The following is a 25,351-nucleotide window of genomic DNA, read 5'->3' on the forward strand; positions in this document are numbered from 1 at the left end:
TTACTGTTAAACAATGCCGTGTCTGAGGACATGTCTATAAACACTATAGATAAATATGCCATTTGTCATTCCTCTGCTTTATGCTAATCAGGGTCTGAATCCTATCCAGGGAATGGAAGAAATCATACTGGATGGAAGAGTGCACACTCCCGTCCTCCCTTCCTCCCTCACTTCCTTCCTTCCTGTGCAATTTAACATACCCATTCCACCTTCCTTGGGTTCTCTGGTTTGTGATCCACACAGACAGAGGAAGAACAGGTGAAACTCCACAAAGACAGTCACAAGAGCTCTTCATCAAATCAGAGGCATTGGGGCTGTGAGGCAGAAACACAACTGTGGCACCACCAAATTTCTGACGGTAATACAGCTGCAAGTTTCACACACACACACACCTCGATAGATAGATAGATAGATAGATAGACACAGACACAGACAGATAGATAGATAGATAGATAGATAGATAGATAGATAGATAGATAGATAGATAGATAGATAGATAGACACAGATAGATAGATAGATAGATAGATAGATAGATAGATAGATAGATAGATAGATAGATAGATAGATAGATATAGACACACACAGATAGATAGATAGATAGATAGATAGATAGATAGATAGATAGATAGATAGATAGATAGATAGATAGATAGATAGATATAGACACACACAGACAGACACAGATAGATAGATAGATAGATAGATAGATAGATAGATAGATAGATAGATAGATAGATAGATAGATAGACACACACACACAGACAGACACAGGTAGATAGATAGATATATAGATAGATAGATAGATAGATAGATAGATAGATAGATAGATAGATAGATAGATAGATAGATAGATATAGACACACACACAGACAGACACAGATAGACAGACAGACAGACAGATATATACACACAGACAGACAGATAGATAGATAGATAGATAGATAGATAGATAGATAGATAGATAGATAGATAGATAGACAGACAGATAGATGTTTTACAATGCAAAAAAATTATTTAAATAGATTTGAATTTAAATAAAAGTCCTATTAAACACAGTAGTATATATAGTAGTAGTATATATAGTAATGAATTGCACATGATCCTGACCTTACTTGTTAAATTTGACTTGATGTTTGTGATGTCCAGAACACTGGACAAACAGGTTCAAGAAATTTATCCTGAGTTATTTATTGTGTTTTTCACTCACTGAAAAATGAGTTCATTTCATTCACTGACAAATTCAACTAGTTTTTTATACTGTACTGTATGCACATGAATTATTCCTTAATGGGCCTCAGATTATTTATTATCTGTTCTTATTATGACTAAGTATATATTTTATTAATTTGTGTAAATGTCATGTCTTGTGCAATGTGGAGAGGTGTGTTTCCCCCACAAACATGAACCTATTTTTTTTTTTTAAATCTGTATCATAAAAGATTTCAAGTAAATACCTTACACGAAGGAAAGAGACAAGTGAATAAAATTATAGTAATTACAGCAGCCCATTTATTCTGTTTTCTGTTAAACTGTGGCAGGCAGCCAAGCCACAGTGCCTGTTCTCAAACACACGTACGCGCACACACACACACACACACACACACACACACTTGACGTTTATCACTCAAAATTACTTGAGTGGGTGTAAAAAAAAAAAAGAAAAGAAATGTAAAGCACATAAGTCATCTGAGGTTGCAGTTCATTTACAGTCAACCTGAAAGAAAAAGCATTGTACTTCTGCAAACCTATAATTACCATCTTATCTAAGCATGAAACCACACAGCTTATGAAATTATACTGTAACCTGTGCTTGCGATACTGATTACAGGTTTGTGCATTGAGAATCGGCATTAGTAACAGAAGGACAAAGAACATAGGAAGGTGCTGAAGTATGGCAACAGTTAAAGAGCCTTTTCACCTCAAGAATGTTGAAAATTAGGTGTGTAAATAATAACGCAGCTCAGAATACAGTTAGCAAACAGAAATTGGTACGATTTCTCTGGCTAGACCAAACAAGGCAAAAAAAAAAACAAAAAACAGCAGAGTGACAAAATGAATTCATTTCATTCATTCCTGAATTCAACATTTTTGCAGGTATCTAATGGTGTGCTTCAACCAGTACAGCACAGCAACTAACCCAAACCCCGCGAGAATAAGAATCACAATCACATGACTTCCCTTTACAAAATTAGAAAGAGTTTCTAAAGAAAAAAGGATCTGGATTGGGATGACGAAGAAAGAAAGAAACAAAAAAAAAAAAAAAAAAAAAAAAAATCACACTAGCAGGAGATTTTTATTCTCATGCCAGTGAAGAGTCAGATGTGAAGCTCGAAGGACAAAGAAAGACCAGTCATTAACATGAACGTTAATGATGTATTTACAGCAATGCATTTATTCATCCTTAGTAACTGCCTCGTCAGGATTTTTAGATTAGCTACTAGAGTTTGAGAAATGGAAGCAAATAATATTATCGGAAAATGTCCCAAGTAAAAAAATAAATGGACAGAAAATGGCTATCTAGGTAGGGTGTAAAAAACTAACAAAACACTTCCATTTTAGGCCACAATCTGATTTAAATCCAAATACAGATGTGAATATTTGGAGCACTAAACAGATACTGATAGTGGCACTGTGTGTTAAACCCTTGATGTGAACTTCTCTGGAGGGAACCTGTGTAAGTAGGGTAGACGATTGCAGCATAACTGCTTGGGTATGGCACAGCTCACACGGCAAATCACAGAAAAGTGTCAAAATGCTGCCATCCTGGTTGATTTTGTTTGCACCATGTTCTTCTGTTTGATGGAGAAGTGTAACGATACGCCATTTGCCGCATCCAATTAAAACCACAAAGCAAGTTTAAAAAGAGGAACGTTTATCATTTCACCTTCCAGAATGAAAACACATGTTGAACAAACATTCGACTTCCTGGTTTTCAGAAAAAGCTAGGTCCGTTGCGTCTCCTGCAAATACAGGTTACATGTCTGTGGTGAGCAGCATGTAATGCGCCACATTCACTAGAGGTTCCTGCACGGTTTTGTACAGTAACAAAGGAAATAATTCAAGAAAAGAAAAGAAAAACAAAATAATACAGCACTGAGGAAAATTTCAAACAATAATCACATTATCCCCAAGTAGGAACTTGGTATAAAGTTACGACGTTTAACTGCGTACCTTTTTAAGTAGACTGTAGAGTAATAATACCACATTCCCAGCCTAAGAAAATACAAACGGTCATTTGTATATTAACATAGAATTTCAGTACGAGTTTGCCAGGAACTGGGGTAAAACTGTCCTGATGTCCTGCACTTTATCTGTAAACACTACATAGAAATAAAGCATCGCGCTATAAGCAACTGGTTAACAGTACAGAAAGTCCATTTTCAAAAAGTCTTGATTGAGTTAAGTTGCAAAAATTACACCCACCGTCCACTTTATTAGGAACATCTGCACACCTCCACATTCATGCAGTTCATCAGCCAAACATCTTGCATTCATTTAGCCAATCATGTGATCTTTGGGATGGACGGACGGACGGACAGACAGACAGACAGACAGACAGACAGACAGTTCTGTGGCATTATTGTTTGTACCAGAAGAGTATTTCGGAATCTGCTGATTTTCACACACTACAAGTCTCTAGAGTTTATACAGAATGGTGTAAAAAACAAAAACAGTCATTGAGTGACAGGTCTGTTGAAAGAGCGGTCAGATGAAATTGGTCAAATTAAGTTGAGCTGCCAGAAAAGAAACAATATCTCTAATCAATGATCATTTACAGCATTTAGCAGAGGCACCCATCCAGAGCGACTTACATTTCATCTCATTTTATAAAATTGAGGGTTAAGGGCTTTGCTCAAGGAGGCAGCTTTGGTGGACTTAGGATTTAAAAACTCCAAACCTTCCCATTAGTAGTCCAACACTTTAACCACTAAGCTACCACATGTTCATAACTGTAGTGAGCTGAAAAGCATCTCAGCATGCTCAAAACATCAAACCTTGAAGTGGATGGAGATTCAGCTCAGGTTCCACTCCTGTCAGCCAAGAACAGGAATCTGGAGCTACAGGAATCCTGACTCACCCAAATTAGAACAAAAGAGCCAAAAATGGTCTTTTTTTTACTCTCCAGCTGTTCAGTTTTGATGAGTCTGTGCCCGTGATAGCTTCAGATCCCTGTTGTTAGCTGGTGGGAGTGGAACCGGATATGGGCTTCTGCTGTTGTAGCCAAAGCACCTCAAGGTTTGATGTGTTGTAAAAAGTGCTTATTTGTCCCTCTGTTACTGTTATTTCCTGTCACCTCAGAGCACTCTGGTCATTTTCCTCTCATCTCTTTCATCAACAGAGTGTTTCAGCCTGCAGACTCTCTGCTCACAGGATGTTTTTTTGTTTTTCACACCATTCTGTGTGAACACTAGAGACATCCTCAAACCAGCCCATCTTGGCACCAACAACCAGATCACACTTTTTTTTTACCCATTTTGATGTCTGATGTGAACATTACCTGAAGCTCTTTACCTGTATCTGCACAATCTTATACATTGTAATGCTGCCATGTGATTGGCTGATTGAATAACTGCATATATGAGCAGGTGCATGTGTGCTTTCCTATTAAAGTCGATGGTGGGTGTATTATGAAACGTAATTTAGTCAATACTTATATTTTACATACCATTAGAACAAAATCAAAAAAAGATCAAACAACAATTAATAGCAAATTGGTTGAATAGTGGCCACTGAGCATGAGGATGCCAGATGGGATGGCCAGTTACTTATACCACAGGAAAGATGCAGCAGTACGGTTATATGTGTATGTTGAGGCGTTGGCTGAGAAGAGCCGATGCTATTCACCACAGCTGGATCTAAAACTATGGCTAGGTAGTCATGGAGTTCCTACTGATTAGTTGGAAAGGCAGAGCAGATGATGCTGTGAGAGACAACAGAAGGCCAATGAAGATTCAGGAACTTTGAGGTTTTTTAGGAGAGTGTGAGTCAGAAGATTTGAAAGAGAGGATAAAATGGCTGATGCTAATGCTGAAGGGAATATCCAATCCTTGGAGACTGGATTGAACTGGATGATGCAGGCAGGACTAGTCTGTATGGTGTATCCAGACGAGGTGGTTGTAGTTGGGCGTGAAGGCATGGCTTTTGAGTTGGGGAAGTGTGAGAGAGGTGTTGGGATGAAAATGGTAGGGGCTGCCACAAATGATGTAGGGATAAAAGGGGGATGAGTGATGAATGGGTTGGGATTAAGAATAGGAGGAGTTTGCATGGAAAGGGGAGTTGCTAGCACAAAAGAGGGCGGATGTCATGTCAGGGTGTCATGAATGATGTAGGGATTGGGATGCGAGTAGTAAGGGCTGGAATGAAAGGCAGAGGGGCTGGGATATGGGATGGGGTGATAATGAGATGAGATGAGATGAGTGGCTGGCATTAAATGGGGTGAGGTGGAAGGTGCTTAGAGGAGAGGGTGAAGTGAATAGGTAGGGGTTGGTATGATTGATGTAAAGTTTGGGATAAGTAAAGTAGGAGCTGTGATGTATGATGGAGAATCTGAGACGAAAAGAGAAGGGGTTGGGATAAGAGATGAAAAGCACATAAAAAATAAAAACTGTTGGTGGAGCAATCAACTGTACTATTCGAGATTTCTTTACAAAAACAATAATTAAGCTGGGTATTTTTCAATGTAAAGTGTTTCATGTCTTCTGTGACATGATATAAATAATTCAGTTGAATTTAATATAATTCCCCACATTCAATATTTCTGAATCAATGAACATGGTTCTCTCAGTGTTAATAACCTTTGATTTATGGGCCTTGTACTGCATTTAATTTTCCAACACAAGGCATGTGAAGTGCTCTGATCTCCACTGAAGCAGTGTACATCACGCCCGAAGTAATGTCACCTGCTGTATTAAGCTTGGTGATGATTCAGGATACAACGTAGACAAATGGCAAGAAATTAGCTGCAGGAAATCATTAACAATAAAAAAAAAATCAATACCTGTCAAGCTTTGCATTTAATTATTACACATTCATTTAGTGTTGATGGCCGTTATGGCACTGTGTCAGGGTCATGCTGAATAAGGGCTTTGTAATTAGTTCATATAATAAAGAGTGTAATGTAGTTACACTGTACAAAAAAACCCAGTGCAGCCTTTAATTACTGGCACTTAAAATACACACTTTTTCTCTTGTGACCCCAAAACAGACAAGTCCTGAGGTGAAGAAACGGCAGTTCATCCATACCTTCATGGTCAGTGCATTGATTCTTTGCGGACTCCTGGTTCCTGGTCTCTTGACATGGCTTATCCCAGCACATCTCATGTGTTTTAAATCTTCCTCTTATCAAGAAGAAGTGAGAGAAGCCAGTGCTAAATACCATATCGAGTATGACACACTTAGATCTGTCATGATTTAATGAGAGGATGTACCGTTTCCTCTTTGGATGAGTCAGTGAGATAACATACTACCCCATGGGGGTTTTAATAAGCAGAAGTAGAGATGACATATTTTACAAACCACAGGATTACAAACCACGTTATGTTCAGGGGAAATCCACCGAGACATGACTTCCTCACCCACAACAATATAGATGGTTTATTCCGCTTCAGAAAAAGGACTGGTGATGGCGACTGTACCATTCTCAGACGGAGGCGAGGAACGTGGCTCAAAGCTACCTAGTGTTAAGAAGTTCATCTTTGAGCCAGGTGGGTAAAGGTTGACCCATCCTGTACAGCAGCTTTGACAGCTCAATGTTATGATCTCTGTAGTACTCTCTTAGAAACAACTGGGACTGTGGAAGTGAGAGAACAAGAACTTTTGGTTACATTCCTGTGCATAACTGTAGCATGACATAAACACAGGTTCAGGTTCAGGACTTCATCCGATCTTTACAGATCGTATGACAGGCATACAGAGACATAGGAAAGTGACAGAACCTGCATGAAACAGGTGAAGATGGCATACCTCAAACTTCATATCTGAGTATCTCTTTCCTTTACTTTTTCCCAGACACTTAGTCTTTCCTCCCTCCAGGAGCTGACACCAGAAACCTTTTTTAGGATCAAACCTGCACAGGTCAGAAAATGTTTTCAGGGTTAAGACAAATATTCCCACAGGACAATTTAGTATAAAATTACAACTGCTGTCAGAATACAAATATAAATCCATTATAAACACAGAGAACTCTAAAGACAAGCCAAATTTTTAAAAACAGAAGTGGGTCTTGGTCTTGGTCTAGTGTATTCATTTTTTGCTTTAAAATTAATATTTATGAATAATACATAATACAAAATGCTCTTGTATTTCTCCTTTGCCTGGTTTGCAGATTCATTTTGAAGCTAAAATGAATGAACGATCTTGAATGACCTGGATGTGCTTCAGCAGTTACTGGGTAATTCGTAACAAGAAGATTAAACCATGACCTGATTTACTACTTATATGGAACACTATGTGATTTTTTTAAAATAGGAAGAGGGTGATGGTTAAGAGAGTTGCGATCTTTTCCTTGGTTATACCTGATACTGTGTTTCCTGGGTAAACCTTTTAATCATATAGTAGCTAAAAACGACTGAGACAGGGCTAAACTTACGCCAAGATCTTGTGGTAGTTCACGGTATTTATTAGTCCCAGAAACTTCTGGACTTTATCCATGACTAATGCTGGTTCAGTTTTCAGCATCTGCCCATCCACAACCATAATCTACATAATGCAAAAAAAAAAAAAAAAATGACATGATAACAGATAAATATTCTTAGATATCATTCCACACTGAAGCGCTACAAAAAGGCAATGAAGTTTTGAAAAAGACTAACCCACCTGACTGGGGTGGTAGTGTGTTAGCCAGCGCTCGAGGTGAATGGCGTATAACCCCGGGACGAGGCAGCGGCTCTGTAGGATACGAAGCTTTGCAGGGGCATCACGGGGTGCGGTGATGACATCATGAAAAGAGTATTTCATAGCCACCGGATCATCGTGTGCCCTCTGGTGCTATGGCGAAGAACAGGGAAGATACAGTGATTCGTTTCGGCCCAAGATGAGCTCTTCCTGACCTCAACATCAGCTCTTCGTGACCCAGACCTCAGGTTTTCTTGACCTAAATCTCGGCCCTTCCTCAGCTCAGGCTAAACTCATTATGACCACAAGATGAGCCCTTCCTGACCACAAACTTCACTCTTTGTGAACCTCAAGGTCAGTTTTTCCTAATCTAAAGCTTTAGCAAAACCTTAAGTTCAACTCTTTATTCCTCTTTTCCCCCCATACAATGTTCATCATTCCATTCATTCCTGACCTCATGCTCAGCTTCTTTTAAACCCAAATTCAGCTTTTCATGACCTCAAGCTGTTTCTGACCGCAATCTCAGCTCTTCTCAATCTCGAAAGATATTTCAGGTCTAAAGCTTTGCTCTCGAATTTCCATGACCTCATTGTACTTCCTGACCCGAGTTTCACATGTGCCTGTCTCAAGCTCAGTGTCTCTTGACCCTACATTCCACTCTCACTGACTTTAGCTGATCTTCACCTCAACTTGTTCATGTGTCGGGACAATCTGTGGTTCTTTTGTACTGAAGAGGGAAAAAAGTAGTCATATTCCTTCACATTTGGGACAAATGCTCCTAAGGAAGTCTGCTTCTGATGTCTTTAATCTATTAGTTAACAAGATATCAAGTCATTTTTTTGGTAAATCATGTCGCGGCAAAGAAATAGGCATGTAGAAGTCAGTACCTGGTACCAGGCGTAAGCTCTTTCTGCAGGACTGATGAGGACAGTGACGATTTTAGCTTTAGGCAGGAGAGCTGCTGCTCTGGGTGCTGCTAATTCAGAGTCAAAGTAGTTGGCGCACTTCTCAAAGTAGTAATCTGAGCTGGTGTTGGAAGGGAGGGGAAAAAACTCCATGTACCTGTAACAGAAAAAACTGAGTCACAAACACATACACCTATAATGCTGCTTCTCAGCAGGCAGTGATTCCACCACCAAGGTGCAGCTATCAACATTTCTGAGTAACTAATTTGAGTTACACAGACAATGACAGTGAAATCTTCTTCTCCTGGAGCTGAGGGTGATGTAAAAAATGAAGTGAAAGAAACAGAGAAGGCTACAGACAGGAAATAAGAGCAAGTTAAAAGTATTTCTTACCAGTCTATTCCTTTGTGGTAGTTGTGTCCATTGAAGAACTGAATCTCCTCAAATGTCTCTTTGCTGGGATAGTTGCCGATGAGGTCAGGGTGCAAGCCCAAGAACAGATACAGAGCAGTTGTCCCTGATATCAAACAAAATCAAATAAACATGAGGGACAAAAAAATACTGTAAGCAAGCCTGGGTGATGATACTTATCATTATTATGATTATTATTATTATTGTTGTTGTTGCTGTTATTATTATTATTATTTTTGTTGTTGTTGCTGTTGTTATTATTATTAAAAATAATGTTTGTTTGTTATTTTTTTTACATATTTTGTCTATTGGTTTTTCCTCTTTTCTTTACAGCTTATGTTGTTATTATTATTATTTCAAATTCATATCATCATATTCATATTGATATAATCAACTACTGTATTGTTTTCACATGCTGCATTTTTTCCTTTACATATTTTGTCTATCATTTTTTTCTGTACAGCTAATATTATTATTATTATCATTATTAATAACTTGTGATAATCTGCTACTATATGAATCTACAGCTGATAAGTAGTTATTCAAACTGCATTTCACACTGTGCTTCTAGTGTTTTGATTGCATTTTATTGTCAAACTTAAATATAAAATAAAATAAAATAATAAAATATTTCTTTCCCCCACGCTGTAAAACCTGTAAGCTGTAAGCAACATTTAACACAATATCCATTTAAAATCGTGAATAATGGAAAAATACAATTTATTTTCATACTAAATCCATAATAATAGGCTGTCTCAGGCCAGTGTATTTACGCAGCAGGCCCAGTAGGTGGAGCTCGAGGCACTTACCTGTCTTCTGTGGCCCAATCACAAGCAGCTTAGGGAAGCGATCACATGTTTTCTCTTTAGACCAGATATCCTTGTGTCTCTTATCCTCACAAGGGTTCTAAAACATCACAAAGAGTTGAGATGAGATGATGAGATGGACTTTCATTAATGCCCTGTAGAGGAAATTCAAGTTGGCATGGCAACGTAGATAAGAGGAATAACATCCAGAGTAAGCCTTTACATCAAAAACAGTGAAAATTAAAAAAAAAAGTATAACTATAAGATAAAGAGAAATACACACACTCTCTTTCTCTCTCTCTCTCTCTCTCTCTCTCTCTCTCTCTCTCTCTCTCTCTATATATATATATATATATATATATATATATATATGTGTATATATATATGTTTCTCTTTATCATATATATATATATATATATATATATATATGTGTACACACACTTGCAAATATGGAATGACAATTTAGGTGCGTGTGGGTGTGTGTGTGTCTGTCTGTCTGTGTGTGAGACTCATAAAAAGGGCAGAAAGGACATTATAAATGAAATTTGATTCACGCAATTCAGTGTGAATGGTTTTATAAAAATTTATGTAGGTAGGGGAAAATATCGTCCTTACGTCCTTAGCATTAAAGTGATTAACAATGTCATAAAGACTGGATAGAGCTTTCTTGTGCTAGATTCGCAGACATTGCACTGATTCTCACACTCTTCTGGGATTAAATCCTAACAGATGATTCACTTAACCATAGCCACGGTCACACTGTTCCCTGAGTCAAAAAACAAGATGTAGGAGAAAATCCTCTGGGCCACAACGCCCACACTGACTGAAACAAAAGCACAGATTGAACTTAAAAACTCACTGAACTCCCTCCTTTAATCAGGCAGCAATTTAACTCATTTACATTTATTAAAAGAAAGTGCGATATTTTTTAAAAATGACCAGAGAAAACTTTTTTTTCCCCTGAAGGTCAAAACCAGGACTAAACCTTGTTCATCATTCCAGTAAGGGTTAATCTGTCTAGAGCTGATCTGAGCTCTAAATGGGTGAAGCATTGGCACATGCTTTCTAGTTACAGTGACAAGTGTGTGATTGCTGAAATCAGTGTCAGGTGTTGGGTTTTACACACACACACACACACACACACACACACACACACAGCAACATTAAAATTCCTTCATTATTGCGTTAGAACATGAATTAGGCTTTGTTTGTTTGTTTGTTTGTTTCATGAGTAATTACAGGTTTATGCTGAACCACAATCTGAGCGAACATTAGCAGCAGCACCGTACGTCTTCACACATCACGAAATACAAAACGTGAAATCGGTAACACTTTCGTCAAGCAAAGAAGAGACACCAATAATACAAATCTGAATCTCTAACACTGTGGTTTAAGATCTATTTTTAGTTGTTCATCCACAATGGTTGTCACTGAACTAACAGTTTTTTTGGATCACAATTCAATTCAATTCAATTCAATTTTATTTGTATAGCGCTTTTAACAAAGCATTGTCTCAAAGCAGCTTTACATGAGAAACAACATAAGAAAACAACAAACATATAAACAGACAAACAGTCCTAGATGTTATCCCAAGTGAGCAAGCCTGAGGTGACTGAGGCGACTTTGGAAAGGAAAAACTCCCTTAGATGGTATGAGGAAGAAGAACTGATCTCAACTGAATATATGTATACGCTCACTACATATACTATATAATGTAACAGTGGTGTTGTAGACCAGTTTGTACCAGTCCTGCCTTGTCCAGGACTCCAGGTTCCCCATGACTCCCCATGTGTAGGATAAGCTCTACAGAAGACGGAGGGTTTGAGAGTTTAAGGAATTTCCCCCTGGGATTAATAAAGTTCTTTGAATCTTGAATGTTATTGATAAACCATGTGATGCAAAACTTCCTGCCTAAAGACTTTTTCTCCCATGAGAGAAAAAGTTACACCCTTTTCACCAGACTGTTACAAAGCACCGACACTGGAGACTCATTCCAGAAAATAAATAAATAAATAAATAAATAAACAAACAAACATTTCCTTAGAGATTCAATGACTGTACACATACTCCTTTGTTAAATTAATCTGTGAGGCTTACAATAAATGTACTGTATATTAGCTGTGATGACAGAGACTGTCAGAGACTGCTGTTTCAGTAAATCGGGATCCCACATGGAACAGAGCTAAATACGCGAGCATGGAAAGACTCGTGTTAGGTGACGAAGGTGAGGAAACTTTAGCATTCAAGCGGGAATATTTTGCTTTTGTATTTGTAAACATAATAAAAATTGGGATAGAACATGAACGGCGAAATTGGTTTTGACAGCACCAACACACACACACACACACACACACACAGAGCACAGTGAATTGAGACAATAGAGCACTTGTGCACTGGGTGACACTGAGAAAGGCTCAGCTGGAGGTGATACGTGTGCAGGCACAAACGCTTGCACACACAAAGACTCCACATGAACCTTAATGTGAGAGGCTTTAAGTACAAATGACATGAGCAAGAAAAGAGATCAGAGCGAGAAGAACAAAGAGCATTCACACACACACACACACACACACACAAACAAAGAGCAATGCAGAACACAGCGAGCGAGAGGAGAGGAGAGCGGCGGGAACAGAAGCACACTGAAGCGCGTTACAGTGAGTCGAGCATGGAAAAGAAAAGCTGTGAATAACAAGCACCACATTCTCTGATGAGGAGTTGCTGACCACAGAGCCTGACACGGCACCACACTGTACACTAATGCTATTCTTCCCCTCAGTCCCTCTCTCACGCTCCCTCAATCCCCGCCCGCCTGGGCCTCTTTTAACTTCTCAATCATCAGATGCCCCCAGTCCCACACTCCCTCAGGCACAACAACCTACACACACTTGGTATACAAGAACACCTCTTAATGGCAATCCTGGGAAACGCTCAAGCACTGAAAAGGAAAAAAAAAGGAAAAAAGGTGCCAAGAAGACTGATTCAGCTCACTGCGGGTTTTGATAATTAGCGGAATCAAATGACTCAGAACTGGATGAAAAAACCAAACACCTACACACAAACTTGGCATACACTTGGTTACACACACACACACACAGACACACAAACAGATACACGCACCTGCCAAAGTGGCTCTCTGTCTGAGGGGAAGAGGCTGAAGTATTTGTGAGCCAGTTGGACAGGAGGCAAGGTCTGCAGCCTCAGGTGAGTCCAAGTCTGCAGGAAATTCAGCAGCTTCTTAAAAGTGTACAGTCCCAGACGATCATTTCCATAATTAGAAAGATGAGTCATGAAGATACTAATCTGCAAAACACAAAGAAACATTTGTGTATTAGGATTTTTTTAATTAACCCCATACATCAAAAGAACTTCCTACCAGCCTCATCAAATCCCTGTTGTCTTATCACTTCTCAGTACGAGGAGAAACGCTTCCTGTGGAACTACAGGCTAATTATCAAGCCCCAGTTTGTCAATGTGGAGCGCTTATGTCATCAAACTTCTATGTATATTTTCTTCCCACTGCTTTTGCTCAGTCTGTCAGTCTGTTCTCTGCTCTCCAAACTCTTTCTGGAAGACTGGATATGAAGAGAACTTGTAAAGAAAAGAAAAGAAAAGAAAAAAGCAGGAAAACTATTTTCTTATTTTTAATGGGCAAAATGATATAATGCATTCCAACCACTCCAGACACCTAACTGAAGAATTAAGGACAAAAATCAGAGCAACAAAATCAATAACAACAACAAAGATATGATTTTCTATTTTTTACTGGGAAAAAAAAATGCATTACAATCCCACAAGACTCACCAAAAACAACAACAACAACAACAAGACTATTCACTATCCATTTATTTAAATAGGAAACATATAACACATTACATTCCACCCAGACTCCTCCAACTGAAGAAATAACAATGAGAGCAACAAAGACAACAACAACAACAACAACTAGATGATTTTCTTTCTTTTTTTTTAAAGGAAAATATTATATAAGGCATTCCAACACTGTCAAGAGAAACCAAAGCAACTAAAACAACAACACTGGCAACAACAATAACAACAACAACAACAACAACAACAACAGTATTATCTATTTATAAAAAGAAAACAATACATATTGCATTTTAAGCACCTCTAGACTCACCTATACAACTGAAAATATTGGAAGTAGAACAACAACAACAACAACAACAGCAACAACTTCCAAAATATCACTAAAACATCCCAACAAAACCAAAATAACTACAAAGTATAATGTGAGGCAAAAGCAACAATATTAAGAAGAAGAAGAAGAAGAAGAAGAAGAAGAAGAAGAAGAAGAAGAAGAAGAAGAAGAAGAAGAAGAAGAAGAAGAAGAAGAAGAAGAAGAAGAAGAAGAACAACAACAACAACAACAACAACAACAACAACAACAACAACAACAACCATCTGACATTTCAGTCCCATCCTTATATGTCACAACAACTTCCTAAATATCACTAAACATTAAATCACCCAAACAAAACCAAAATAACTACCAAATACAACAACAACAACAACAACAACAACAACAACCCTCAAATGTACAGGCAGATGCTGGTAATCTGGTCACATAATGTGACTATCATTGTATTTTAATTCAATTCAATTCAATTATTTATATTTATATGGACATTGTCAGAAAGCTTGACAGAGATCCAGATGAAAATATAGATTTAGATTTATCCCTAATGATCAAGCCAGTGGTGACAGTGGTAAGAATAAATCTCCCTGATATTTTTTCATGACGTGAGGAGGAACTCTAAGAGGAAGCAGAACAAACAGGAAGCAACCCATCCTTGTTTTGTGTGACACCAAATAGTGTGGTAAGAAATCCTTACTTTTCTTCAACAATATCGAGGGAAGTACAATACAATATTGTACAATATCGAGGGAAGTGGTGCTAAGTGTGCAGAAAGGATCCTCAGTACACCTTTTTAAGCAGCATATACCAGCCGGATGATGGGAAATGAGTATTAGAGAAACACAACAGCTGTGATAGTAAGAAGATTCCAGTGCTTTATGCACTACATTATCATTTTGTGTATAAAACCGTTTTTCTCTACTACCATAGTTGGTCACGTAGGGCATGATGTAAAATGTAAAAACCACAAGCTGTGAGTTGAGGAGTGTTAAATTATGGAGGAAATGCGTGCTAAGATTTCTGTGCCATGTTGTCGAATCTACAGCTCAAGGGGTTAAAGCTAGAGGCCATGTCCTATTCTGGGTGTGTGTCTCGCCCTTTAAAACTTAATGACTCTAGCTGGTCAGTCTGATCAATAGTGAGAAGCTCATTAGGAAAGAGACGAACATGCAATTAGTTGATCTACTCCACGAGCATTGCTCATTGATCAGATCCAGTCAGTGGAGTCTGAACCATGGGCTAATCACTGCATTAGATCAGGCTTGGACGGAGCTCATAAAAAAAAAAAAAAAAAAAAAAAAAAAAAAGCTTTAGGAAAGTGGCGCTTTTAGCATAAGATAAAATACCCAACTAGCTGAGGATGTACGTTCATATGGAAAAAATGGGTCAGTATTAGTAAAAAATATATAAAAATAAAAAGACAGACAACAAACAGCCAGGTTCTCTTCAAATTAACTAAAGTCTAATAATTATTAATTCTAATACTTTCTATATATACACTATATTGCCAAAAGTATTCGCTCACCTGCCTTGACTCGCATATGAACTTAAGTGACATCCCATTCCTAATCCATAGGGTTCAATATGACGTCAGTCCACCCTTTGCAGCTATAACAGCTTCAACTCTTCTGGGAAGGCTGTCCACAAGGTTTAGGAGTGTGTTTATGGGAATTTTTGACCATTCTTCCAGAAGCGCATTTGTGAGGTCACACACTGATGTTGGACGAGAAGGCCTGACTCTCAGTCTCCGCTCTAATTCATCCCAAAGGTGTTCTATCGGGTTGAGGTCAGGACTCTGTGCAGGCCAGTCAAGTTCATCCACACCAGACTCTGTCATCCATGTCTTTATGGACCTTGCTTTGTGCACTGGTGCACAGTCATGTTGGAAGAGGAAGGGGCCAGCTCCGAACTGTTCCCACAAAGTTGGGAGCATGGAATTGTCCAGAATGTCTTGGTATGCTGAAGCATTCAGAGTTCCTTTCACTGGAACTAAGGGGCCAAGCCCAGCTCCTGAAAAACAACCCCACACCATAATCCCCCCTCCACCAAACTTTACACTTGGCACAATGCAGTCAGACAAGTACCGTTCTCCTGGCAACCGCCAAACCCAGACTCGTCCATCAGATTGCCAGATGGAGAAGCGCGATTCGTCACTCCAGAGAACGCGTCTCCACTGCTCTAGAGTCCAGTGGCGGCGTGCTTTACACCACTGCATCTGACGCTTTGCATTGCACTTGGTGATGTATGGCTTGGATGCAGCTGCTCGGCCATGGAAACCCATTCCAAGAAGCTCTCTGCGCACTGTTCTTGAGCTAATCTGAAGGCCACATGAAGTTTGGAGGTCTGTAGCGATTGACTCTGCAGAAAGTTGGTGACCTCTTCGCACTATGCGCCTCAGCATCCGCTGACCCCGCTCCGTCAGTTTACGTGGCCTACCACTTCGTGGCTGAGTTGCTGTCGTTCCCAAACACTTCCACATTCTTATAATACAGCTGACAGTTGACTGTGGAATATTTAGGAGCGAGGAAATTTCACGACTGGATTTGTTGCACAGGTGGCATCCTATCACAGTTCCACGCTGGAATTCACTGAGCTCCTGAGAGCGACCCATTCTTTCACAAATGTTTGTAAAAACAGTCTGCATGCCTAGGTGCTTGATTTTATACACCTGTGGCCATGGAAGTGATTGGAACACCTGATTCTGATTATTTGGATGGGTGAGCAAATACTTTTGGCAATATAGTGTATATAGTTCACACTTTGTACAAATTATTTAATTTCGATTTTTATTGTAAATCTAAATTTATTCTATTTTTTATTTTATTCTGCTTTTATGCTCAGGACAGTAAAAAGGTCATTCCCTACATGTATAGAAGAAGAAGAAGAAGAAGAAGAAGGTAAAATAACATTTGAATTCAAATAGCTGATGCAAAGTTTCATTTGTGTATATATTCCTATTATCCAGCATTACTCAAACAAAAACTAGATAAGCTCACTAACTACTCTATAGTCAAGTTATTTTAGCTTGTAAGATTATACTTTAACTATTCAGCCCAAAAAGATTTCACTTAAAAACTTTTAGCCTACGTTCTGTTATCAGGGTCATCTCCAATAAATGTTGCTGACTGATGATAACTATAAACTTGTCTATACTGTTAAATTTTACATGTAGTCAAAACATTTAACAGAAAGTAAAGACGCCGTGTAAGCTTCCCAGGATAGGGGGCGGGGCTTCCGGGATTTCTGTTAACATCTTAGAATTCTAAACGGCCGTGTAATTGGCAATCGTTTTAGATTCATAATGAGGATGTGGATGATGGGACTCCGGATATGAGGGACTAGATTAATGCACTTAATGTGTATAGATCGGGAGGCAATAACCAAATGCGCTGATCGATTAATAGCTGATCAGTAGTGTTGAGATATACAGTATAGTGTGAAGAACATAAAACACAACCACACCTCAGATGTGGAATAATAAAGGGATGGTGCATGCAGCATGCAGTGCAGATATCATTTTATTTATTCTGGTACAGCCTGGTTTTTTAGAATATTGACCCTGATTACCAAACTTATAACTGTGTCTTTTCTGTCACAGGGTATAAACACGCCGGAAATGAAATTTTAAGACGGCTGATCCATGTGCTGTGAGAGTAGTGTGTGTGTGTGTGTGTGTGTGTGTGCGTACTCACTGGGTTGAGTAATACAGTGAGGAAGAGTTCCCCTCCATCGATGAGCTTATCCAGCTCCTGGGGGCCTCCTGGGTAATCTTTATAGAAGATAGTGTGAGTGAACAGACCGCAAGTCTGCCTTGGCAGCACCTAACAGAGAAATAAGCAATAGGTTATCTCATAAACATAAAAGCACACTGTTTATAGTACTTTCTCTCTTTCTCACACACAGCATCATATAAATTCACTTTCCGTTAAACCGCCTGGACACCTCGATGCACCCTCCATCTATCTCCACGCACACACACACACACACACGGTAAAGCATGCACCGAGCTTCTCTCTTCACTTCGATAAATAGAGCAAGACTTAATGTAATATTCATAATCTCTCTCGGAGCGTTCATGAACTCGGCGGGTGTATATAAAAATCAATGAGAGGCAGAATCCACATCTGAATATAAATCTGCTCTCAGCAATCAGCTAACCACTCTCTCCTGTCCCACCCCTCTCCCTGCTTCAAGGACAATCACACCGGGGGGTCAGACAAGCACAGAAATGAAGCTCCAAAAAAGAGACAGATGGAAGAAATCATCCAAAGAAGGCATTTAGAGTAAAGAGCAGGTAATGTCAGCCGAGGCTTTAGAGCGAGAGCGAGTAAAACCCCAGATCTATTATAGTTATTAGTTGAGTCCAGGTTAAGGGAAGAGAAAAGAGTTATAAGGAAATAATAGGAGGATGACATGGGAGAAAGAGTCACATAGGAACAGAAATAGTGTGCGAGCAGAAGAAAGCAAGCGTGTGGGTGAGAAAGAAAAAAGTGAACGAAAAGAAAGTAACAGTAAAAGTTTATTGGTTAATACAATAAATCTGATTTTTTAAAACAAATTTTTTATTTTTACCTTATTTCCAGATTTCTTCTAGTCATCATTAGCTTTTGTATTACTGATGTATTGAGAGTTTTTGGGTCTGATCTTTATTAAGGGGCACAAGAACACACTGAATACAGTGTAATGTCATGAGAATGGACAAAGCATGAATAATATATGACTTATATTACAAAAGAAAATAAATCCCCTCAGTGATTTATTAAATAGTTTTACTGAATACTGGTGAACTAAATCAACGTTTCTGTAACAGAAATATGACCGTGCCTGTGGCTTCCATAAATAAAATAAAAAATAAAATAAAATAAATGGATAATTAAATAAATAATAAAAATAAAATAATCAGTGTTTCAGCTTTAACTATGACACAAAATCTGCATGCATAGACACCACACAGTGTGATTTAATGTCATCTGAAGCAAGGTATTTTATTTTATTTTTATGTAGTAAAAATATTTATTATCCGATGCCGTATATTGTACGTTGTACTTCCTGCCAGCTGACACCTTAATTAGTTACGTGAATGTCGTCATTTCAATTCAATTAAAAAAGCCTCCATTTTATCTTTAATTAAATGTGAACAAACTTCCATGTCAGTGTTTTGTGATTTCTATTTTTATTTTCAATAACAAGTTTAGCATGGTGGATCTGGAGCATATCGCAGGAACGCTGGTTGCAAGGCATTCAATTAAGGGACAGCTCTGGGACACCTAGGGTCAAGTTAGAATAGCCGATCCACCTGCTGCCATGCGTTTGGGTGGTAGCAAGGAAACCAGAGAACTCAAATGAAACCTAGGAGAGAAGAACACGCTATATAGTTTGCATTGCATTGTAGGGGACCCTCACGCTGATGCCGTTGTGGATGAAGCCTCTGCGATAGCGGGCTGGTTTGAGATGAGGATACTCCTCTGTGCTGGTCACTCGGATACCCCAGACTTTCTTCCAGGCGTCGTAGAGCTGCACGTGAATGGGGTAGACGCCCGAGTGATGAGGAGCCACTGCGTAACCCAGGTGTGTGGGGATAGAGTGCTCCTGCAGACAAGATTCATACAATTTATGTAGAATAGAGTAGAAGACTTTGTCACATATACATTACAGCACAGTGAAATTCTTTCTTTTAGAAGTTGTGGTCAGAGATGATACAGCGCTCCTGGAGCAGAGGAGGTTAAAGGCCTTGCTCAAGGGCCCAAAAGTGCTGGGGCTTGAACCCAACCCTTCTGATCAACAGCCCAGAGCCTTAACTGTCTGAGCATGTCATAAAGTCTTCAAGTTCAATCCTACATCATATTCATGAAGTTAATATTGCTGTGTCTCAGTTGTATATAAAACAATCTCTTTTTAGAAGGACCAGATATCTACTGCCCTGCAGCGCTCCAAACACCAACTACCAGGCCACTTTATGTACATTTTCCCCCCATCACAGTCGTCCTAGTCTATTGTGTAGTGTGGATTGTGTACAGACCAATGCAAACCCCTTAGATCTACTCACATGAATAAGTTTCACAAAGTAAAATATTCGCAAAAACAGAATGGTGTATGTACAAATGCAGCAAAATAAGGATGTGCAAAAAAGGAAACTGAGTTCAGCAGCAATAGCAAATTTTGCTTTATTTGCTGAATTATCAAACAACTGATTTGTTAAGCAGTAAAACACAAAAGAGTGTACTATAACCTCTTCATTCTGGGAAGGAAAATAAAACAGAGGATAAAACTGGTGATAATTAATTAACAGAAGAAACAGCGTCAATGATTTATCTTTCTTTGTCCAATGACAAACACACTCCCATATTTATGAGGAAAAAAAACAAGGTCACATAGTATATCAGTACCAGTACATGCACACACACACTTCTTAATAAAACACTACCATCATATACCATCGTATCATCCACTGACCTGCATGGTAAAATTTCCCCGAGTAGACAAGGTGAAGTTTGGTGAAGCTTGAGTCAATATGAATGTTGGTATGAAATTGTTGGGTCTCAGTTGTCTATAAAACAATCTCTCTTTTCCAGAAGGAACAGAGTGTTATTGCCCTGCTGCACTCCCACCACCATGTACCAGGCCAATTTATGTATGTCTTGCCCATCACAATCCCCTGAAGTTAGGCTTAAACAATCTTCCTAGACTATCATGTGCTTTGGAGTGTGTACAAACCAATACAAACCTCTCAGATCTCCTCACGGTATAGTTATAGCAAATCATAAACTAGTTCATATTAGTAACCTGGAGTATATAGGGGTGTACTTCTGACTGTTTTGTGCAAAAATGTAATCCTGGGGCCATGTGAAAGTCTGACGCCCAGTGACAGATTATTAAGCAGGTGTTTGGATCTGAGGTCAATCGTGTTCATGAGAAACTTGAGGATTAAATCTGAATCTGGATATAAATTACAGAACCAGTTACAGTTTGTGGTATCACGTTACACTCCTAGCCTTCACACGGCGATCAAAACCACTTCCTGGTGTGAAGTAAATAACATTGATTCTCTTGTTACACTGACACCCATCAAGGGGTGGAATATATTAGCAGCAAATTTATATTATGTATTATATATCAGGCAGCAAATGACCAGCCAGTTCTCAAAGTTGATGTAGTGGAAGCTGGGCAAGCATAAAAAGCGACTTTGACAAAGGAGAAAACGTGATGACTAGGGCGACTGGGTCTTAGCATCTCCAAAACAGTAGGTTGTATGGGGTGTTCCTGGTATGCAATGATTAGTATCTATCAAAATGTAGGTTGCCTTCATGGTAACTGTATTACCTAATGGCAGTGTTCTCTTTCCGAAGGAAAATATGTCCTGCTATACTGGAAAAAATGTTCAGGAAAAGTCTGAGGAACATGACAAAGGTGTTGATTTGGCCTCCAAGCATTTGTGAGATGTGCTGGACAAACTAGTCTGATCCATGGAGGCTTGACGAAATATTTGTGAGGTTATGGATGATCAGTATATAATGATAAGATGTATGCCTTTAGTCTGATTGAATCGAATCCTGGTGTCTTAGACTGGATCTTTTGCTTAGGTGTGAAGACAGCCATCTATCTCTGATCCTGAACAATCATTTGATCAGCCACTGGGCTGCTTTCCAAGCAACCTCTAGTGCAGTAAAAACACAGATGTAGCCTTTAAACACATTTAGAATTGACCAGTAAATGAAGGATGTATCTGAGTCAGCTTTTCTCCTTCCCAGTGTAATGTATTTTCTTATCATTTTCTTGTATCTGTTTGTGATCCCTCAAAGTGTCATTATAGCCAAACCATTTATTCATCTCTCTAATAGGTGGTGCTTCTTAGAAATCATAATCGAATTAAACTGACTCCAGCGTAATAAACAAAAGCTGCTTGTCAATGAGCTCAATAAACGGATGTAAACGGATGTTTTTTTCGGTTCGTATTAAATAAAAACATGAACGCACTTCCTAGCCGGTGTGAATCTCATTATAATCGGTGTGGGTGAACGCAAAGTGGATTACATTTCACTATAATATGAAAGTACTGGCGTTACACCCGTAATGTCGATACAAATGCTTAGCATTTAAGTTTAATCAAGGAAAACAGCAGGCTTTAATGGTGCAGCATTTCTAGAGTCATAATAATTACACACATAAAAATATGCCCTAGGAAGTGTCGTGATGTGCAAGAGCTCTGCTTTCTTCACTTCAGGCTACTTGTTTTCAGTTTGCCCACAAATTAAATTTCACATCCTGGGCAAACGGGCGTGTTAAAGTCTCCCAATTTCATACGTAGTACGATAAACGAGAGTGAGGTTTGTTGAGGGATGTTAACGTCTCGTCTTGTGCTTTGATTGCAGCTATTAAATAAATGACTCAATCCTGATCACTGAAAATAACTTTTCTTTAAGTATTATCACATTTAAGATGTGTGTGTATGTGTCTGTCTGTGTGTGTGTGTGTGTGTGTGTGTGAGAGAGAGAGAGAGAGAGAGAGAGGGAGAGAGAGAGAGAACTCAGCCACAAATAACTGAATAGGGTTTTAGAAGGAATAGCCAACACCATAGCCAACTCAGAAATATATGTATAATAAAGTTGTTGGTTCTCAGATGCTAAATAATACATACAGTGACAGATGTGAGACAGGATTACACACACGGGTACAACACCTTTTGGATGTCATGTAATCCCTTATAAGGTCTCACCAGTGTGGACGTACGCTAAAAAATTTTAGGAAAGATTTAGGAAAAAAATATTCCAGATAGTTTACATAAAAATATATAAAACAGAAGCTCATTGCTTATGCTAAGCTAAATTTTAAAAAGCCTCTAATTACTACACTGACTTATAGCCCTGAATTATTCACATAGTATTAATGTGATCCCACATTCGGTCCAGTGTGATCCCAACCTCAGGTGAGAATGCTTTGAAAATACTCGATCAGATCATGTTGGATGTACAAAAACAAACCTGTCAATGCTACTCGATTCAATCACACAGAACTGACGAATGCATAGAAATCCTTCTCACCATCCATTTTATTTTAACACCTCTATACCTCCTCATTTATGCAGTTATCTAAACCAGCCCATCATGTGGCAGCAGCACAAATCATAAACACATCATGCAGATACAGGTCAAGAGCTTTAGTTAATGTTCACATCAAACATCAGAAAGGTGGAAAAGTGTGAGATCTGTGACTGTGGCATGTTTGTTGGTTCCAGGTTTGAGTATTTCAGAAACTGCTGATCTGGGATTTTCACATACAACAGTCTCTATAGTTCACACAGAACGATGCGATAAACAAAAAACAAGAAAATAACTGCATTTTGTCATTGAACTCTCTCTCTCTCTATATATAGATATATATATATATATATACACACACACTTTGACATGACACCCAAGTCTCCTTGGTTGCTTTAACATGGCTGAATGTGACAACGCTGTCTGTGTATCGTGTGTGTGTGTTGTACTGACCTCTGCAAAATGTCTGTTCAGGAGCATCTGTTCCGCTAACACGCTCTGGTTATGAAAGCGGTGAGGCTGCATGTGACTCCACATGTGTGGAAACCACCAGAACTCTTTAACATACGATAACAACAGGTCATCGCCCAGATCCTCATCATCTGTACCTACACACACACACACACACACAATGTTACTTACTAACCGAGAACAACAACAGGTCTCAACCCTGATCACCTACACACACGGCTTGTTAACAGAGGACGATTGTAGGTCATCTTTCAATCTCATCAGCAGCAGGAGACATTCACACAGTTGCACACACGATCTCTTAAAACAAAACAACAACATTTCACACGGATAATGTTTTACAAAGTAATCAACCCAGTATGGTGGATATAGAAACACAGCATAATATTGGTGTGTAAAAAGGGATTTGAGTTGAGCAGCAGCAGCAGCAAATTTTGCTTTATTAGCTGAATTATCAAACCATTGATTCATGAAGCAATGAAACAAAAGAGTGCATTATATTTTATTCTGGGAAAGGAAAAAAATAAAGGATAAAACAGGTGATTATTAAATAGCAGACAAAACAATGGTTTTGTCCAATGACAAAAACACTCATGAGAAAAAAACAGGGTCACATTGTATCTCAGTATCAGTACACACTCATGTACATGCACGCACACACACACACACACACACAATTTCCAATAAAATTTCATATCATATATCGTATCGTATCGTCCACTGACCTGCATGGTAAAATTTCCCTGAGAAGCCAAGGTTAAAAGTGAAGTTTGGGATTGACTGCCGCAGCTCGTTCTGCGTCTCTACCAGTGCCTGGATGTCAAAGCACACACACACATACACACACAAACACACACACATACAAACACAAACACACAGACACATTCAGAAACTATGACTACACACTTTTTAATTTTAGTTTAAAGTATTATCGTAGTCACATTTTTATATCTGTCTGCATTTTCCATCAGCCCCTCCAGGATTTTGCCACTTTGCAATCCTGAAATTTACGCAAATTCAAGCAAACTCCACAACATTCGGACGAGCTTGCAATTTTTCAAAATGGCCGCAGATTTTCTGCAGCTTTGGGTCAAGGCGTGTCGTGTGATGTCATCGTCGTGTGATGTCCTCACGACACACATTCGGCCAAAGATCCCTTCGATTCACGTGCAACGAACATGAGTACGGCTCTTACAGAAAGTCAATATGTATGTGAGTTTAAAAGAAGAATCCTGTGCATGCAATTTTGCAATTTCAGTAGTTTCGATTAAAATCAAGCAGCGAAATCAATTAGCCACAACAATTACAAAAAAAAAAAATCCTAGTAAAATCCTAGAGGGACCTGCTACATCCTCATCTTTATTTAATCTTAATTCTTCCAAAAACAACACCAAATTTCATTGAACTGATTTTTTATGGTTAAAACCCTATAGGAAAGGGCAAAAAAATGGGCACAGTGGAGAAACACACAGTCACACAGTTATACCACATTGTTTCAAGAAGTATGTCAGTGTCAAGTGTTATTGCATCATAAAATATGAGAGCCTATCATGTTTCAGTATGCAAATGTAGGCCATAAAACACTGGGCCATTCTAACTGGCATATTCTTAAAGTCTGCATTTCTTAAGTTAGCCTTATTGGGTGTCGAATTAATAAATCATTGATAAATATTTAATTTACCTGTTACCAATAATGTTTTATCGGTCAGTAAATCATTGGTATCTATTATTGT

The 25,351-nt window shown here is 38.7% G+C and overlaps 1 protein-coding gene across 4 annotated transcripts in view; it reads right to left on the minus strand.

The window, feature by feature from the left end:
* Positions 1-1,487: 1,487 nt before the first annotated feature.
* Positions 1,488-25,351, minus strand: part of ndst1a (N-deacetylase/N-sulfotransferase (heparan glucosaminyl) 1a) — a 91,964-nt gene continuing 68,100 nt past the window's right edge. For all 4 annotated transcript variants that reach the window (XM_058408268.1, XM_058408269.1, XM_058408266.1 and 1 more), the window contains 12 exons: positions 24,344-24,431; positions 23,601-23,755; positions 19,516-19,701; positions 17,805-17,933; positions 13,074-13,256; positions 9,960-10,056; positions 9,133-9,256; positions 8,722-8,896; positions 7,817-7,987; positions 7,590-7,699; positions 6,965-7,067; positions 1,488-6,791 (listed from right to left, as the gene is read on the minus strand). In XM_058408268.1, coding sequence (XP_058264251.1) covers positions 6,672-6,791; positions 6,965-7,067; positions 7,590-7,699; positions 7,817-7,987; positions 8,722-8,896; positions 9,133-9,256; positions 9,960-10,056; positions 13,074-13,256; positions 17,805-17,933; positions 19,516-19,701; positions 23,601-23,755; positions 24,344-24,431 — 1,641 coding nt within the window. In that variant the 3' untranslated portion in view covers positions 1,488-6,671. The remainder of the gene's footprint in view (positions 6,792-6,964; positions 7,068-7,589; positions 7,700-7,816; positions 7,988-8,721; positions 8,897-9,132; positions 9,257-9,959; positions 10,057-13,073; positions 13,257-17,804; positions 17,934-19,515; positions 19,702-23,600; positions 23,756-24,343; positions 24,432-25,351) is intronic.

The sequence above is a fragment of the Hemibagrus wyckioides genome, linkage group LG14 (genome assembly GCF_019097595.1).
Source record: "Hemibagrus wyckioides isolate EC202008001 linkage group LG14, SWU_Hwy_1.0, whole genome shotgun sequence".
NCBI lineage: Eukaryota > Metazoa > Chordata > Actinopteri > Siluriformes > Bagridae > Hemibagrus > Hemibagrus wyckioides.